The sequence below is a fragment of the Mastomys coucha genome, unplaced genomic scaffold (assembly GCF_008632895.1).
Source record: "Mastomys coucha isolate ucsf_1 unplaced genomic scaffold, UCSF_Mcou_1 pScaffold20, whole genome shotgun sequence".
NCBI lineage: Eukaryota > Metazoa > Chordata > Mammalia > Rodentia > Muridae > Mastomys > Mastomys coucha.
This window is the reverse complement of record NW_022196903.1, coordinates 114,138,232-114,155,238: the sequence shown is the minus strand read 5'-3', so window position 1 is coordinate 114,155,238 and position 17,007 is coordinate 114,138,232. Positions and strand designations below refer to the sequence as shown.

The following is a 17,007-nucleotide window of genomic DNA, read 5'->3' as shown; positions in this document are numbered from 1 at the left end:
GCTCAAGAACACTGCCAGGTTTGAGGACCTGTCAAGAGAGTGAGGGTCAGTGGCCAGTTCCCGCTCCCAGCTCCCATTCCATGCTAAGTGTTCAATGGCAAGAATGCGAAGGAAGGAAGGGTTGCTGTGGCTGAGGAAGGCCAAGTCACCACACATTTCAACAAACAGGGATACAACAAGGAACAGACACAAAGGGGTTCAGGGTATGCTGTTCTGCGATTAGAAAAGTGAACCCCAGCTCCAACGGTGGAGTTCACTGAGACTCGTCAGCCAGGGTCCCTTCTTGTGTAGTCTTGTGTGGCATTGTGGGAAGTGATCATGTGATTGTCTTGTGTTTGTTTTAAACCTCTAACTGATTTTGTTCCATTTCTGTATTCCGTTTTCATTTTTTAATCATCATTATCATTACTGTTCTGTTTTGTTTTCCGTTGCCATCCCCTTAAAAGTCGATTTATGTACCACACGCCTTGGCGTTCAGGAGAGCCTATTCATCAAAGGTAGTGTCTCATTCCCGCTGGCTGGTCCCCGTTGCATGCCTGTCTGTGATTAACCACTTGGACAGCCCTGCTGGGCCTGCAGCTGTGTCCTCACTAACTGTCCTGGTGCATGTAGCTGTCACAGTAGAACCTTCTTCAGTTGTGTCACAGAAGGAGGAGGACACAGTCACAGTCACTCTTCCGTTGGCTGGAGTGCATGTCATCGTGGGTGAGGGCAGAGCTGCCCCCTTGGGTCTGGGTAGCCCAGGAAGGGATGGTCATCAGCCTCCACTCTGGACCACTAGGGCACTGGGACACTGGAACAATCCTAGAGACCACCTTCTGCCTGTTCACCTGACCTTGTATCATCGAAGCTCCTTGAGGAGAGCTAAGTCTGGACCCAAGCTGAATGCTGGCTGCTTCCTTATCTCAGAGGAGACACAGAGGGTCTCACAAAGGAAGGCAATCTCCCATTCATGTTTCTCAGTGGCTGCCGATGTCTGTGCAGTCACTGAGTGCTTGGTGGCCCATGTGTCCAGGTGGCTAGGACATCCATCATGCCCCCCTCCAAGCTCACAGGCGCCACCCTAACTACCCCGCCAGGTCACCTCCTCACTTCTTCTCCATGGCAACCGGTGCCTCTGCTGACCCTGGCAGTCACCACCACTGTTGTTTCTCGGCCTGTGTTAGACTGGATCCACTGAGATTTAAAATGGAGGCACCCATACCTTTTCTCCTTTAGACGGTAGTTCCTAAAGTCCTTATGAACCCCATTCACCTGAAGAAAGTAATCCCATCAAGGGGAGGGAAGAGACCCCTGACTTTCCAGACCTTGTTTTCCCTGTATCTCAGAAATAATAGGCCTAGAGAAATGTTTTACTGCGTTGTATTTTTTTTAAAAAAAGCACCACAGTACCTTAAGAAAATCACAGGCATGCTTATATGGCCACGATGGTCTCAATGCCAAAGGAGTTCTGGTCTGTCTGTGGTTTAATCCCCCAGCACTCATCCCCCATCAAGCCTCTGGTTGCTGCCACAGAGGTAAAGGGCCTCACATGGGGGTCTGTGTGACACAGCTGTGCCCTGTGGTATTTAAGACTTCAGCAGAGACAATTAGGGTGAAGCCTGTGGCCCAGCCTCACCTGCCACGCCCAGCAGGCTACCAGGCAGCGACTCCCTCAGACCCATGCCAACTGACCACCTAAACCAGCCTCCACCTGCCTGCGCCTGGCTTAGGAGCTCTCTCACTCTCTCTAGCCCAGAACCTACACAGAGGAGGAGCTGAGTGCCAAGCTGACACGGCGTGTACAGAAGGCAGCTCGGAGACAGGCCAAGCAGGAGGAGCTGAAGCGGCTGCACCGAGCCCAGGTACGCACTGGCCGTGTGGGACACCACATGCAGGTGGAAATGGAATAGCATCACGCCGTGCCCCCAAAGAGCCTCACAGCAAGGGAGATGGAGAAGCCAGGGCAGAAGCACATAGGGTTTTCTTGTCTCCAAAATGACAACCTCAAAGTGTCATGCACTACAGAGGCCCTGTCTTTGAGGCACTTGTCTATAAAAAAGAAGGTCCATGCTTGTTTTGCATTTCCTGAAAGCCTTGGTCTAACATAGATGTTGAGTCAGCGAGTTCACTTGTAACCAGAGTGTCAGGAGTCCAGTTTATGGCCTCAACCTCAGATCTGAATGGTCTGGGATTTTATTGGAAAAGCTCAAAAGTACCCCTGGTCATCAGCCTCCATCCTGAGGCCTCATTCTAGACCAGTGGTTCTCAACTTGTGGGTTGCAGCCCCTTTGTGGGGTGAATGACCCTTTCACAGGGGTTACATCTCATCTCTCATATCAGATATTTACATTACGATTCATAACAGCAAAATTACAGTTATGAAACAGCAACAAAGATAATTTTATGGTTAGGGGGTCACTCCAATACAAGGGTGTTCTTATCTTCCGAGATGACATCCTCAAAGCTCCTTTAACAACTATTAAAAGGTCGCCTTAGGAAGGTTGAGAACCACTGTCCTAGACTGGTCTAGACACTTCTTTTCCAACTTATTGAGGCAGGACTTCTAATCACTCCATCCAGTACTTTTCAGTCTCCTTGTGATAAAGGCTAAATGAAATCATTTTGAAATGCTTTTGAACTATTCCAGGGAGAGATAACAAGCCCTGGGATCCAGCTGCATGCAGCTGGCACATCACACTGACCATAATGTCCCTTTCAACATCTTGACAACATTTAGCTTTCTCCCCCCACCCCCGCTCTTTGGGTCTGCAGCTTGATTCTCCAGGAAGCTGGAGACGAGGCCAGCCTGGAAGCTTATTCTCTGTTTCTCGATAGATCATCCAGCGGCAACTGGAGCAAGTGGAGGAGAAGCAGAGGCAGCTGGAGGAGAGGGGCGTTGCAGTAGAGAAGGCTCTGCGAGGCGAAGCAGGTACTGTCTGGTTGCCTCTGTGGCGAGGCCTGTTCTCAAGGAGAGAGCCTACCTTCCTTACTGGGGTGAGCCAGCTCGGCGTCACCTTTTCTGGAATTTGGTTCCTCTCTCTCAGGGTTTTCTGAGTTGTTGGCATCCTCAAGGTCCAGTGCTTACCTATGTCCAGGCAGCCCAGACACCTAGGCCTGCTCCCCAGCCCATTCCTCAGCTTGCTGTTGCCATGAGGAACGAGATCCCAGGCCCTGTCACCCGTTTGGTGGCAAGCCCTGGGCTTCCTTTTCCTCTTCCTCTTCCTGCTCCTTCCCCTCCCTCCCCACCATTTTCTCTAGAAGAAAACATCTGAGAGTAAGGGAGACTGTCCCACAAGGAACCATCACAGAACCTCACTGAACAGGCCTTAGCCTGCTCTCCCGAGTGCTTCTCCTGTCCTCGATTCCCTGGGCTCCCTCCAGCCCAAGCTACACAGCCACAGAGCCTGCATCCTCTCTTGTGTGGGGCTTCTGGCTGCCCGTGCACTCAGATTTCCATGGGTGGCCCAGGCTTGTGTCCACCAAAGGTCAAATCACTAAGAACAGTATTAGAGAGGCTCTGGCTTTTGATCAGCCATTGTAGAATAAGCATGAGAAGCTATTACAAGGGCTGTGTGGTTGGAACATGCTAGACTTGACACTGGTGGTTACAGAGAAGACAAGGAGATATCTGAACTGTCTCTGGGCCCATGGTCAGCCCCACTTCAGGCATGGAATGACTGACCTCTGCTAACACAAAATCCAGTGCCTGGATAGGGACCCTGTTATCTTCATAGGTGGCCACTGGTCTAAGGACTCAGCGTTCATAGTGTGAGGAAAGGAAAAAGGGAAGGTCAGAGCCTCTTGTGGCTTCCCTCCAGAAACAGGGAAGCAAGTTGGTACACCTGGCAGGCAAGCCAAAGAGCAAATAGGAGTTCAGGCAGGGCCAGCTGCTGCCCCATGGGCTTTCTGAACTCTGGCCAGTGGTCTAGCCACCAGCATTGGCAATCAAGGAGTCGGGGCAGGCACGAAAGCAAATCTTTCTTCAAGCCCTTTAAGTCTCAGAATTTGTGCTCACTGGCGGGCTCAGTGATGGTCCTCTGGCAGAGATGTGTCTGAGAGAGAGATGAAGATGTGGATGTTGTGGGGGTTGTGTTTCACCTGATGCGGATTGTGATGCTGGATATAATACCGTGAAGCCCAGGCTACCAAAGAGGATACAAAAGCTTAAGCCACTTTGTATCCAGCGAGTTAAGAAGGCTGGGAACCACAGGTACGAGGAACACTGGCCCCCACGCCAAGCAGTGAAGAGGGGATTCACCCACACATTTCCTTGGCTTCCCAGTGGTGTGTCCAGCAGCCTGAAGGCGTCTGTCTCCCTGTTCCTCTTCCTCTGACTGATCTTCTCGGTGCAGCCTGCACTGGATGGGGTTAACCCTCCCTCTGGAGAGCCTTGTCCTCTCCACTCCTCTCCTCATGCACAAAATGCCAGCAGGGGACCTGGAGCGTGGCTCTCACCTTTCTCCAGATTCAGGAGGTTCTTCAGCTAAGGGATAGCCGTGTCCCACATTAATAGTTGGCATTACTTACTATCTAAGGACATGGTTCACAGAAGTTTCCCAAGGGTGCTCTGTCAGAGATAACCATTTGGTTGATGGTTTCTGGAAAGTGCTTAGAGTTCCACGCAACTGCAGTCTGTCTCCGCACTTCTGTAAAAGGCACGCCACTCCAGCTGCTACCAGGGAGCCAGAAAGTGATGCCATTAAAAATTGACAGAGAGATGGCTCTGTGGTTAAGATCGCATACTGCTCTTACAGAGGACCAGAGTTCAGTTTCCAGCACTCACCTCAGGTGGCTCACAGCAGTCTGTAACTCCAGCTCCAGGGGAGCTGCCACCCATTTCTGAACTCCACAGACATCAGTGTTCACATGTATACTCACACATACACACAATCTGAATTTATCCTAACTCAGTTGGCAAGAGAGCCCATTGTATACAAATTGTTAGTTGAGGTCTAAAATCCAAAAGAATTATTTTAAAAATGTACGTTTTTGTTTTTGTTTTTGTTTTTGTTTTTGATGCACACACAAACTTGAAAGTACCTGTTCAGTGAGAGTTGCAGATATCCGGAAGCCCGAGCGCAGGGCTCTGGGCGTCCCAGCGGGTGCATGTTTGCTCTTAGTGGGAGCCTTTAGCAGCTCACTGGAAATCGCCATAGCTACAAATACAACAGCTGCAGGTGCTTGCGAGTAAGAGCAGCTGAATCACCGACAGTAATTCATATTCTTTATAAAATATAAAACAAATATAGGGGCTGGAGAGATGGCTCAGCAGTGAAGGGTGCTTGGTGGCTGTGCAGGGGACCTGGGTTTTGTTCCCAGCATCCACATGACTGCTCACAACCATCTGTATCCTCAGTTCCCAGGGATCCAGCATCCTCCACAGACACCAGGTGTGCATGCAGACAAAACACTCATACACATTAAATACAAATAAATCTTTTAAGAAAAAACAATAAAGAAGCTCTCGAACATAAAGAGGAACCCCGGGTATGCTATACGGTGCTGGCGTGCTCCCTAGCCACTTGGAAGGACCAGCAGTGCACTCAGAAGCCAGCACCTCCTAAGCCTTCTAGGGACCCTACTCAAGGGTCCCCACACAGTGGCACATGACCTCTGTTCTTGCCAGCAGGACTTGAATTAACTAACTTCTTACCAGTGTATGTATGACAAGTTCATCTTCTTGTACATGAAGCAAAAGAAACTTGGACCCGATAGCTCCCCGCAAAGCAGACTTGCCTGCGGGTCTTCAGTGGGTCAAAAGTGGGCATGTGCAGTACTTGACCAAGCTATGCATTAAGTCTTCAAAAGTTAAAACTGGCCATGGGCCAGGTATCTGGGAGCCCCCCGTCCCCCCCGGAGCCCCTCTTGAAGAGCCCTAGGATTCAACAGAAGTTTGAAAGCCATGTTCTAGTCTAACTCCCAACTCTAGGCAGATCTTTGGAAACCCTCCTGGACCAGAAGGTGAGACTGTGTCTGCAGGTGCACCTTAGAGACTCTTGGGACATCTCCCTATGATGCATTTGTATTTCCAAATACACTCTTTTCCTGTTCTTATACTTAACACTCCACGCCCAGCACTGGTCAGTTCCCGGTGACCTTGTCCCTGACAAAGACCATCTTGGAGACTGAGTGTGCACTCAGCAGCAGCTTTCTCGCTGTTTCTCATTCCATTCCACTTTGCAGTCTCATTGGCTGAGCAAGAAATGCGGCAGCTTCTAGCTGCACTACTGGGCTCCCTCCCTGAGCTGCACGCCAAGCTGGCCAGAACCTGCCATCCTGGCTCATGGGGTCACTTCAAGTCTCCATTGCTGTCAAAGGGGTCACGCTTTGTTAGCTAAGATACCCAGAGGAGATCTGGTCTGGGGTTGCCATCAGGTTCTCTGTATCTGTTGTAGACTTTTACATATATAGGCCACACGGATTAGGCTCCAGGGCAAGGCCAAGACTTGTGGGATTCTTGTCCTGGAACCAGAGGGGAACTTCTCTGTTTCTCTGACTCAAGCTTAGAACCACTGGACTAGCCCTGGACATGAGCTGGAAAGCCACCAAAGGCGCTTAGCTCTCTGACGTACCCATCCTTAAAAGAGAAAGATGTGGTTGGCAGGATCGGCATCCAAATTGTGAGGTACAGAGAACACCAGACGTTTTGTTGTGCTCTGGGCCCTAAAAACTGCCAGCTCAAGACCTTCCAGGCCCCCTTTTTGCACCTTAGGTACCTTAAGCTGCTGGACAGCTCTTGGAGCCAAGAAACAAGGAAGGCTTATGGTCACAGCCTCCGAGGATAGAGGGTGGGACATGGGCCAGTGTCCCAGCTCGTTCCTTGAAAGAAAAGGTTCTCTGAAGATGGGGGAACCTAAACCCCAGAAGACATGGGAGCCTCGTCTCAAGCTCACCCAGCACAGTGGTTTCTGCGGAAAGCACAGGCACCGCTAATGGAGTCACTTACAAGTTACTTGTTTTCCAGAGCTTTCTGTTTTCTTTTCTTTATCACACAATGTTCACACCTTGAAAGCCTTAGCTTGTAGCCTCTAATATTCAGAAAGTAAGCAGGAGAGTAGCCTCTGTTCTAGCCTTAAACTTCCTTAGATCTTAGGGAGGTTGCCTTCCAGTGAGGTTGGAGTTGCCAGCTGCGCCAAGTCCCATCCCCCCTGAGTCGAGGTGAGAACAGGAATCTCCCTGGTGTTGGCTGGCGACTCCATCCGTAGTGGTGTTTGGTGCCCCGCCTTGCCCCCCTCCATACCACGAGCTGCAGAGATGGCCTGCGTGTGTGCATGGCATGCTTTGCAGACATGCACGCTTTCCGGCTGCTCCACCGGGCTCTCTCACAATATTCCTGTCTGTTTTATGTGTCATGTCCTTGATAGCTGTTGGGTCGGGGTGGCAGCAGGGTCATCTGATCCAATAACTCTGTCTTCACCAATTCCTTGTTGTAGACTATTGGGGAGAATCTTATTACAGTGGCCTCATCGACCTGCACCTGGGTGGTATGTATACCATCGTCCACGGCTGGCACTAACCCCGAGACGCCCTTCCCTCTTGTCCTCCGTCCCAGTCCCTGCTCACTGAAGAAGAGCCAATCTGATAACCAAACAGCAAAGCACAAACCCTTTTCCAGGCTCAGTGTCAGAGCGCTTGCCTCGTATGCGCCGAAGCCCTGGGTTCCATCCCCAGCACAACCAAAGGGAGGCAGCTGCTGAGCCCACATGTGCCACGGAAGACAATTAAGATAGCTCTTGCTGCTTGAGGTTCTTCTAACATTTTATTTAAAACAAACAAAACTTCCAGCCCTGCCCCCACACAGCCTGAATCTGCATGTTCCGCTGTCGAGCAGTGGTCCCCTTACACTCAAGGCTCCAGTCCAGTCGAGACTGTCATCCCGAATCTCAGCCTTTACAATGTGTAGGCGTCACATCCACCAGGAGGCCCACCACCCGCCTGCCCACCCGCCACGCTGCCGATGACAGCATGAGCTGAGGGCTGTAACTCACTGATAGAGCCCTTGCGTGGCACGCCCAAGAGCCATCTCCAGCACCTGCAGATAAAATATACATTTTAGAAACTTAAGAACAGCGAACATACCTTCAGCCATTTGCATTTCAGGTGTGTCAGGTTTTCCCTAGTGCATGAGAAAGGCTCTCTCTACCGTTGCTGCCTCTGCCCAGAATCACAAGATTCAGCACTTACCTAAGTCCATAATGCCCCTTCCTGGCTGTGCCCTGGCACTCGTCCGCACAGATCCACTGGGGTTTATTAGACATGCAGGCTCTCAGACCCCAGCCCAGACCCACGGATTTAGAAAGGAGACAGACAGGCCCGGGTATCTATTCTTACTGCTTTCCCAGCTGGTCCTGATCCCTCTAACACAGGAGAACCCTGGTCCCAGGGGGCTGAGTGCAAAGCTCAGCAGAGAAATGGCCCATCTGGAGACTCGCTCCTAGACTTTGAGTTGTTGTCTCCTGGAAGGCTGCCAAGTTGCCCGATGAGTGAGTGTCCAGCAAGTGGCTGTGTCCGGGATAGCAGGGTAACTGTAGCTCCCTCTTCTCCACTAGGCACTCTGATCTCTTCGCACACACACACCCGCTTGGAGTTTCCAAGCCTCCCGAAGACAGAAGTACAGGGCAGTATAAAGTTTCTTGTTCTTCCCCACCCTTGTCAAGGAGAGAGACACTTCCTGGACTGCTCGTTTAAAAGCCATAGTCTGGAGCCAGCGAGATGGCTCATCAGATACAGATGTTTGCTTCCACGCCAAACAACCAGATGTCAATTTCCCAAGACACGTAGTGCAAAAGGACTAGCTCCCACAAGTTGTCCTCTGACATCCACACACTTACTGTGATACACATGTCCTCCACTGATGCACATAAAATATATATGCATGCATATTAAAGTCAGGCCAAGCTGGGCAGTGGTGGCGCACACTTTTAATCCCAGCACTTGGGAGGTGGAGGCAGGCAGATTTCTGAGTTCGAGGCCAGCCAGGGCTACAGAGTGAGTTCCAGGACAGCCAGGGCTACACAGAGAAACCTTGTCTCAAAACACCCCCCCCCAAAATAATAATAATAATAATAATAAAGTCAGGACAAGCTACATATACTGGCACACACCTTTAATCCCAGAACTCTTGAGTCAGAGACAAGAGTTCTATGAGTTAAAAGCCAGCCTTGTCTCCACAGTGAGTTCCAGGCCAGCCACAGCTACATAGGGAGAGCCTGCAGGCAGTAGGTCATGCCTGCAGTCTTAGCACTGGGGGAGCCGAAGGGGAGACTTGACATGAGTTTGAAGCCAGGCTTGGCTAGTATGAGTGTCTCAAAACAAGAATATATAGAGCTAAGAGATGACTCAGTGAGCTGAGTCAGTGCCTGCCACGCAAGCATGAGGACTTGAGTTCGATTCCCCTGTACCCACATTAAAAAAACAAAACAAATCCAGGCATGGTGACATGCATTAGTAATCCTAGTGCTGGCTAAGCACAGACAGGAGGTGTTCCTGTAGCTCGCTGTCCAACTAGTCCTGCTGAGCTAGCTGTGGGTTTAGTGAGAGACCCTGTCTCAGAAAACCAGGCAGTGGGCTGGTGGTGCAGTGGTCCTCCATCCAAAGGTACTTGCTGCTGAGCCGAAGGACCTGAGTTAAGTCTTCAGAATCCACGGGGCACAAGGCAGGATCCAGCTCCTGCAAGGTGTCCACACATGCAGTGGCGTGTTCATGCCACCCTCACAATCAGGATATAAGTAAATAAATATATAATAATAATAACAACAATAATAATAATGGGCTGCAGGGATGGTTGAGTGCTTAAGAGCACTTGCTGCTCATCCAAAGGACCAGAGCTCAGCATCCATGTTCCCAAGTGAGGCAGCTCACAACCCCCTATAGCTCCAACTACAGGGGATCTAACATTCTCTTCCGGCCTTTGTGGGCACCTGTACACACACACATAACGGGCACACATACAAATAAGGAAAAGTAAATAAAATTTTAAAAAGAAAAATAAATGTAGTCATTAAGAAACATTTAAATGGTATGGTCATGGAGGAAAACAGTTCATGTCAACCTCTCGCCTCCACACTCCAGGTACATATACACACACATGCACAGATGTGATTGAAATGAATCCTAAGACAGGTCTAAGAGTGTAGCTTTCTGGAACAACACTTGCCCAGAAACATGAGGTTCTGGGCTCTACCCCTTATTCCACAAAAAAAAAAAAAAATTTCATCTGACTCCTATGAGGTCAGTACTATATCCATAGAAACATCACTGATCAGGAATAGGACCCTTGTCAAGCTCCCTGGGTAGGTGGCATGAGCTGGCTCTGCTCTCTTCATCCCAGTCTTACACTCCAGGGATCCACTTGGCCACAGGCCCCTGTCGGTGTCCCCAGCTTCTGGAATGCTGGGGGGCTCCCACTCACGGCCATTGATGCTGAAAAAGGGCGGATGCTTGCACCCGGTTAACAGACCCCATCTCGTCTAATACCCTGTCTCACCTCCTCGCCTCCTCCTAACGGTTCTCTAAAGAATGTTTATGTCCACTCTGAGGTCGTCTCTGTCTGTGAAGAGATAATTTACGTTCAGGGCATTGTGGAAGGAGTGGTCCAAACCCACTCTTGCCACATGCCCCAACCCCTCCCTCCCGCTTGAGGCACTGTCTGTCTCTGTGTATGTCTTCAATGTTGTCTCTAACCTACTGCTCAGGTAAGGAAACGCAGTGAGCTGTTTTCTGTGGTGACCCCAGACACCAAGTTCTAGCCTTGGATTTGGTGCGCTAGAGGATTCTGGAGTGAAACAGAATAAGCAGAGAAAAAGAAACTCATTCGTCTTTGACGTTTTAAGGCCCCCTCCTGCCGTCAGACAGCTTGCTGCTTCTGTTCCTCATCCCAGAGCCTCATTGTTTGCCAATGGCAGCGACACCATGTGGGTTCTGCTCCCATGTAGGGGACATGAAGAAAGATGTACTTCTTTCTGGAGGGAGGCACCTGTGTACTCCAAGCAAGAGCAGGGCTCTCCGCTCAGCGCACCTGAAAGGAAGGCATAGATGACCATAGATGACCCTGGTCAGAGTCTGCTGGTTTTTCCCTTCAGGCACATATTCTAATATTCATTATTTGAAGTCTGGATCTTGAAGTAGAGAAGCTGGCCCTCTGCTCCTGCTTCCCTAAAAGGCCACATTGTGGACGGTGGCATCTGTTACTGGAGACAGAGCTCTGAGCAGCATGTAAGCTATTGGGAACTCTGTTTCTCACCTAAGAAGCCCAGACATGGGTTCCTGCCCACCACAGTGCCTCCGTGGGGTCCTTCAGCGCTCTTAGCCTGACACATACAGGCTTGAGACCCTGTATAAAAAGTGTCTGTAGGCCGGGTGATGGTGACGCATTGATCCCAGCACTCAGAAGGCAGAGGCAGGACAATTGCAGGCAAAGTGCAGTCTGAACTAAAAAGAGGCTGCTGGCTTTGTTTGTTCCGTTTTTGGTTTTTCAAGGCAGTTTTGGGGTTGGGGCTATGGCTCAGAGACCCAGAGCCCAATGAACAATGCTAAATGAAAAAGAAAAGTCCCTGAGAGCCATGGAGTGTATAAAAATTTACTTGGCGAGCTGGGATTATAATTTGAAAAAAAAAAATCATCAAAGTGACAAATAATGACTCGAGCCAGAGAAGAAGGGTCTCCACGAGCACAGCCCTCCTGCCCTCCCCTGGCCATGTGACAGACACAGCCCACTGGGTCTTGCTTTACTAAGCAGTGGTTTGTAACCTTCCTAGTGTCGCAGCCCTTTAATACAGTTCCTCACGGTGTAGTGACCCCCCCCATCATTAAATTATCTTGTTGCTGCTTCATAACTGTACTTGTGCTCCTGTGATGAATCGTAATGTAAGTATCTGATACGCAGGGTGTCTGATTGATGTGTGACCCTCGAAGGGGTCGAGACCCTCAGGTTAAGAACTGCTGTGAGCAGTGAGAAGTCACTGCTGCTCTATCGACCAGAGCAAGGTGACTGGAGATCTAGAGAGAAACACAGCTCCTCTGCAATACTCAGATTCAGTACACTCACGCAACTGCTGACTTTGCAGACCCTCACGTCTCCTTTGTCTGAGAGGGAAACGAATGGCTTAGCAGTGCAGCATGAAGGACTGGAAAGGGATCTGTGGTTGCCAGTGAGCTGGAGAGAGGCCTGATATGGCCTGCTGGTTCCCTCCTGAGTTACTTCTTCACGTTTATTTCCTCTCTCTGGATGTTGGTAGATTTCTGCCTTTCTGGTCAAGCTGAACATTTAGCCTGGCTCAGTTTTTCCTTGATCCTGTGTGTGTGTGTGTGTGTGTGTGTGTGTGTGTGTGTGTGTGTGTGTACATCTGTGTGACCTCTGATGTACACTCACATCCATGTGGACCTCAGTTCTCATGAGTATTTTCTAGCTCACCAGGAGTTCTCCAGCCTAGAGAGTGGTTCTGCTCTGAGCTCTTTATCTTCAGCACACAGCGCTGTCATGTCATCTGTGTATGTCATCATGTGTATGTCATCTGTGCCTTACCAGAGCAGCCTTACCCTATCTGATGATCACATACTGAATCATGGCACCAACCATCTGGATCTCGAGCCAGAGCCTCAGAGCTTGCAATTGCTATGGTTGGGGGCTGGACCTCTCAGCCTTGCTGTGCAAAGCCTTCCTCGTGCATGGGAAGGCATTGGTAATGACCAAATAGACGAGAGGTTGCGGAGTAAGGACAGCGGAGCATCATCTCAGTCAACAGAGATTTTGCCAGTTTTATACAAGACAGACTTGAACACTAACAAGAATCCCATTCTTCATACCCAACCCTCCAGGAAATTGCTCAGGCCTAGCATGTTACTCAGTGGCAGATCACTGAGCAGCGAGAGGCTCTGAGTTCTATCCCCAGCAACAACAACAAAAAAGAGGCCAGGCATGATAGCCCGTGCCTGTAATGCCAAAACTAAAGGACTGGGAATTGAAGGCCAACCTGGGCTACATAAGTCCTTGACTTGAAAGAGGGGAGAACGGGGCAGTGGTGGTACACACCTTTAATCCCAACACTTGGGAGGCAGAGATAGGTGGATTTCTGAGTTCGAGGTCAGCCTGGTCTACAGAGTGAGTTCCAGGACAGCCAGGGCTACACAGAGAAACCCTGTCTCGAAAAACCAGAGAGAGAGAGAGAGAGAGAGAGAGAGAGAGAGAGAGAGAGAGAGAGAGAGAGAGAGAGAGAGAGAGAGAGAGAGAGAGAGAGAGAGAAGAGAAAGAGAGAGAGAGAGAAAGAGAGAAAGAGAGAGAGAGGTGGGGAGAAAAGGAAAGGGAAGCTAGAGACATAACGCTTTCCTGGTGCGCACAAAAGTCTGAGTTTGATCCCCAGCCCTGCATAGACTGATCATGGTGGTACATACCTACCAGCTCAGCTGAGAGGTAGAAGCAAGAAGATCAAAAGTTCAAAGTCATTCCTGGCTGCATAGTAGGTTCTAAGCCAGCCTGAGATACATGAGACTCTGGATAATTAATTAATTAGGCATTGATTCCGTGCTGGGACACTTGGCAGTAAATATATAACATTGCTACAAATGAGTAGCCAGAGTCCACTCCAGACCAAGCAAGGGCTGCCCAGAGGAAGCTGGAGTTCCAGTAACAGGAGAGTGCAGCTAAGAAAGAAGCAGACTTCTCCCTGGCTCTGACGCCTTCAGAGGCCACCAGAAAGTGTCTGTTCACAGAGGGAAGTGTAGCAGTCCACTGTCCCTGGGCCTCCCCTCACTTTGTAGATGAAATTGGCTGCAGTACATCAGAAGGGAATGTGTAGAGCCAATGCCCATTCTCCAGAGGGATAATGATTGACATTTGCGGGCTAGGGATTTAGAACTGTGCACTCACACAGACAGTGCCAGGCCCATAAAAAGCCCACTTTTCTCACAGTGTCTGGACAGTACCGAGCTGGTGGCCCACTTTTCTCACAGTGTCTGGACAGTACAGAGCTGGTGGCCCACTTTTCTCACAGTGTCTGGACAGTACAGAGCTGGTATGTCCGAAACCTAACAGGCTAAGGACTTTGGGATCTGGCTGTCAGGGGCTTTCCAGCATTAAGTCTGGTGGTATTCCTTGACTCAGGGACATAGAGACCTAGAAGGTATCCAAGATGGATACAGAGGTGAGGCCTGCCTCCAGGTGGTTTCTCAGCTCCAAACCAGCTCCCTGGTGACACCTTTTCTTTTTGACCAGGAGTCCTTGAATCTGGCCTGCTCACTCACTTTCTAGTAGTGACAGCTCACCACCTCTTTGTCCAGTCAGAAATGCTTTCCTGTCAGGCAGTGGTAGGGTATGCTTTTAATCCCAGCACTCAAGAGGCAGAGGCAGGCAGATCTTTGAAGGCAACCTGGTATACAGAACCAGTTCCAGGACAGCCAGGACTACACTGAGAAATCATGTCTCATAAGAGCGGGGAAGGGGGGGAAAGAACTGAAAAGATTTCCTGCTTTGTAGTTTAAAGAGAAATAGGGCTGAAAGAAATCGGCACAATCCCTGGCACAGGAGGAGTAGTTAGGAGACATTTCTCTGGAGGTTTTGTTTTATTTGTTTTGAAGTAAGTTGACGTGTAACCCAGGTTGGTCTCATGCTCACTGTGTGAGGCATCAAGGGTGACCTTAACTTCTGATCCTCTTGCCTCTGCCTCCCAAGTGTTAGGTTGCGTGTGTTCTCCACCAGGTAGTAGACATTTCTCCCACAAATTATTCTCATCTTTCCCTTAAAATAAACCCGTGATCCTTTTAGGTCTTTCTAGTTCTTTCTGACATCAGTAGCATTGTAGAAGTGGAGTTTTGTAAATGTAACTAGGCCGACTTGAAAGGCTAGATTAAAAATGGGGGCCCTCAAGCCATCTCCCCTTTCATCCCATGCTATCCCTGAGGGGTCTCTGAGCTGTGAGTAGAACAAGATCTATGTCTTAGCTCCTCTAGGCTTGGTTAGCACATCCTCTTATGTAAATGAACACTGAACCCACCTCTGCCTCAGCCTGGCCGGTACAGCTCAGTACTCTGAACAGTAAAAAGACTAATGAAGTTCGAATGAGCACCTAAGCTCAGTGTCTTACAGGTTTATAGCTCAGCAAGGTAGAGCTCTTGCCCAGCATTCCTGAGGCCCTGGGTTCATCCCCAGCGCCACAGAAAAGAGCAGGGAGGAGATCCAGCAAACCAAAACTGCTGCTTCTCACATTTCCATAAAAGGCAAAGAAATTGCTATAAAATCAGCGCCTCTCTCTGTGCTCTGCCTGCACACTCTATTCAGATTCTGCTCTGGGATAGAATCCCCCATTTGATAAATTTTTCTGTTCCATTTCTTCTTTTTAAAATAGTACCTATAGGTGGGGTTCTTTTTTCTTCTAATTATGAGGATGGGTATTCATCATAGATGTGCTGGAGACTACAAAGCAAGGTGGACCCATCTGTTCACACCCTCCCTCCTTCCTGTTCAGACGGCAATGTCTTTTCCTCCTTTGTTTTGTTTTTTTAAATAGTTGCTTCACCCAATGTTGTCCCTTCCTCCTCCCTCTCAAATTTTATTTTCTTTCTTCGGTTCTCAATATTCTGTTATTTCAAACGATGTTCTGTGTTGTAAAGGTTGTGCAAGGGATGAGATTGAGATAAAAGAACTTAGGATTCACTGTGAGATATCCAGAGAGCCGTGTTTACCTCGAGGTCTATGTATGCGTATATATGTGCAGGCACCTGCCTCATTTTCATGTGCATTGCTTACATACAGTGTCACTGTCCCTTGCTGATGAGTCTGAATGCTGTTCTAGCTACACAGCTACCTTCTCGTGTGTCATTAGAGTCCCAGGAAGCTGCAAAGACGGTTGATATTGGTACTTATGGGGTTTCTCCAGGTCTCTGAGCCCACACACAGACTTTATGCTTCGAGCCTAAGCAGGTGGAGCAGGTCAAATTTTTGGAAAAGACCCAAGCGTCAGCTCACTGAAGCTATTGAGAGGGGATGAAAGGACTTCACACACTGTCTGTGGCTTTGGTTTGAAGGCCGTACCCAGTATCAAGTTTACTTACTGCACACAAAATGCTAAGTAGGATACTGAAAGGCTTTAAAGGAAAAAGAGGCTGGTCCCTGCAATTATCCCACCACGGTATAGAACGGCCAGTCCAACAGTAAGCTTGACCTTTACCACCACTACCACCCCACCCCTGTTAACCTGAGCCTCATTCTCATCATAGGCCACCTTCCTCCCAGTCCTCCCATAGCTCAAAGGCCTTACCTTCCTGGGGCTTCCTGTCTCCTGTGTGTGCTCCTGTGGTTCTGTGATGGTCCCTTGCTCAGCTCCTCTCCCCTCTTCCTCGAATGGCGGTCAGGTCTGTAGAGATCTCTGCACAGTCTCCCAGGTGCCCACCACTACTCTCACCAAGTGTCCCTGTGAGTTGTTGTCTCGTCAGCTCACCCCCTATGGGTCTAACAGTCCACAGTGTGACACCACCCCTCCACCGTGGCATTGGATGCCTCTGAAAGGTTTAGGAGCTGAAGGGAAGGGGGCTGCTTGGTTTTCCATAGCCCGGGGCGTGGGGGAGGAGTAGAGCTGCTGGCTAGTGAAGGCATCTCTGTGTGTTCATAGTTTCCTCTAACTTCCCTGGTTCAGGATGCAAAGCATTCTGTCAGCCCTAGAGGACTATGACAAGATAAAGACATCACCTGTGCAGACTCAGGGTCCCTTTGTGTGGTCATGGTGGCCAAAGGTGATAGATCCTCCTTGCCCCTTAGAGTTACAGAAGAGATAGCTTAACCTTGAGCACACGTGTCAAGGGTGACATCTTAAGAACACGTTACATAGGTTTTGTTGGTGACCCCAGTAACCTCCTGCACACCTAGAAGCAGCGTTGGCTGCATATTTAGAATGTCTATTGCGTGGAGGTAGGCAAACCTACCCAAGGCCAAAATACGATAATGTCCCAATGTTACTACATGCCCTCATTGGCCACTGCTGCCTGCAGCCTGGGCCTGCTCTTGTTCAATTTCTGTGCTTACAAAAAAAAAAAAAA

At 49.5% G+C, this 17,007-nt stretch overlaps 1 protein-coding gene and 1 long non-coding RNA gene across 24 annotated transcripts in view; one reads left to right on the top strand and one right to left on the bottom strand.

Moving 5' to 3' along the window:
* Positions 1–17,007, top strand: part of Mical3 (microtubule associated monooxygenase, calponin and LIM domain containing 3) — a 201,824-nt gene that overhangs the window by 178,126 nt on the left and 6,691 nt on the right. For 18 of the 23 annotated variants that reach the window (XM_031383246.1, XM_031383254.1, XM_031383248.1 and 15 more), the window contains 3 exons: positions 447–497; positions 1,734–1,844; positions 2,818–2,911. In XM_031383246.1, the coding sequence (XP_031239106.1) occupies positions 447–497; positions 1,734–1,844; positions 2,818–2,911 (256 nt within the window). Of the gene's footprint in view, positions 1–446; positions 498–1,733; positions 1,845–2,817; positions 2,912–6,694; positions 6,948–7,415; positions 7,467–7,597; positions 7,770–17,007 lie in introns of those variants that run through there. The other 5 variants (XM_031383260.1, XM_031383267.1, XM_031383265.1 and 2 more) reach the window with 3 other exon arrangements.
* LOC116099524 lies at positions 10,795–16,780 on the bottom strand. Its single transcript, XR_004122286.1, has 2 exons — positions 16,233–16,780; positions 10,795–10,999 (listed from the first exon to the last, which is right to left on the bottom strand). It is a non-coding gene; the product is annotated as an uncharacterized LOC116099524 (long non-coding RNA).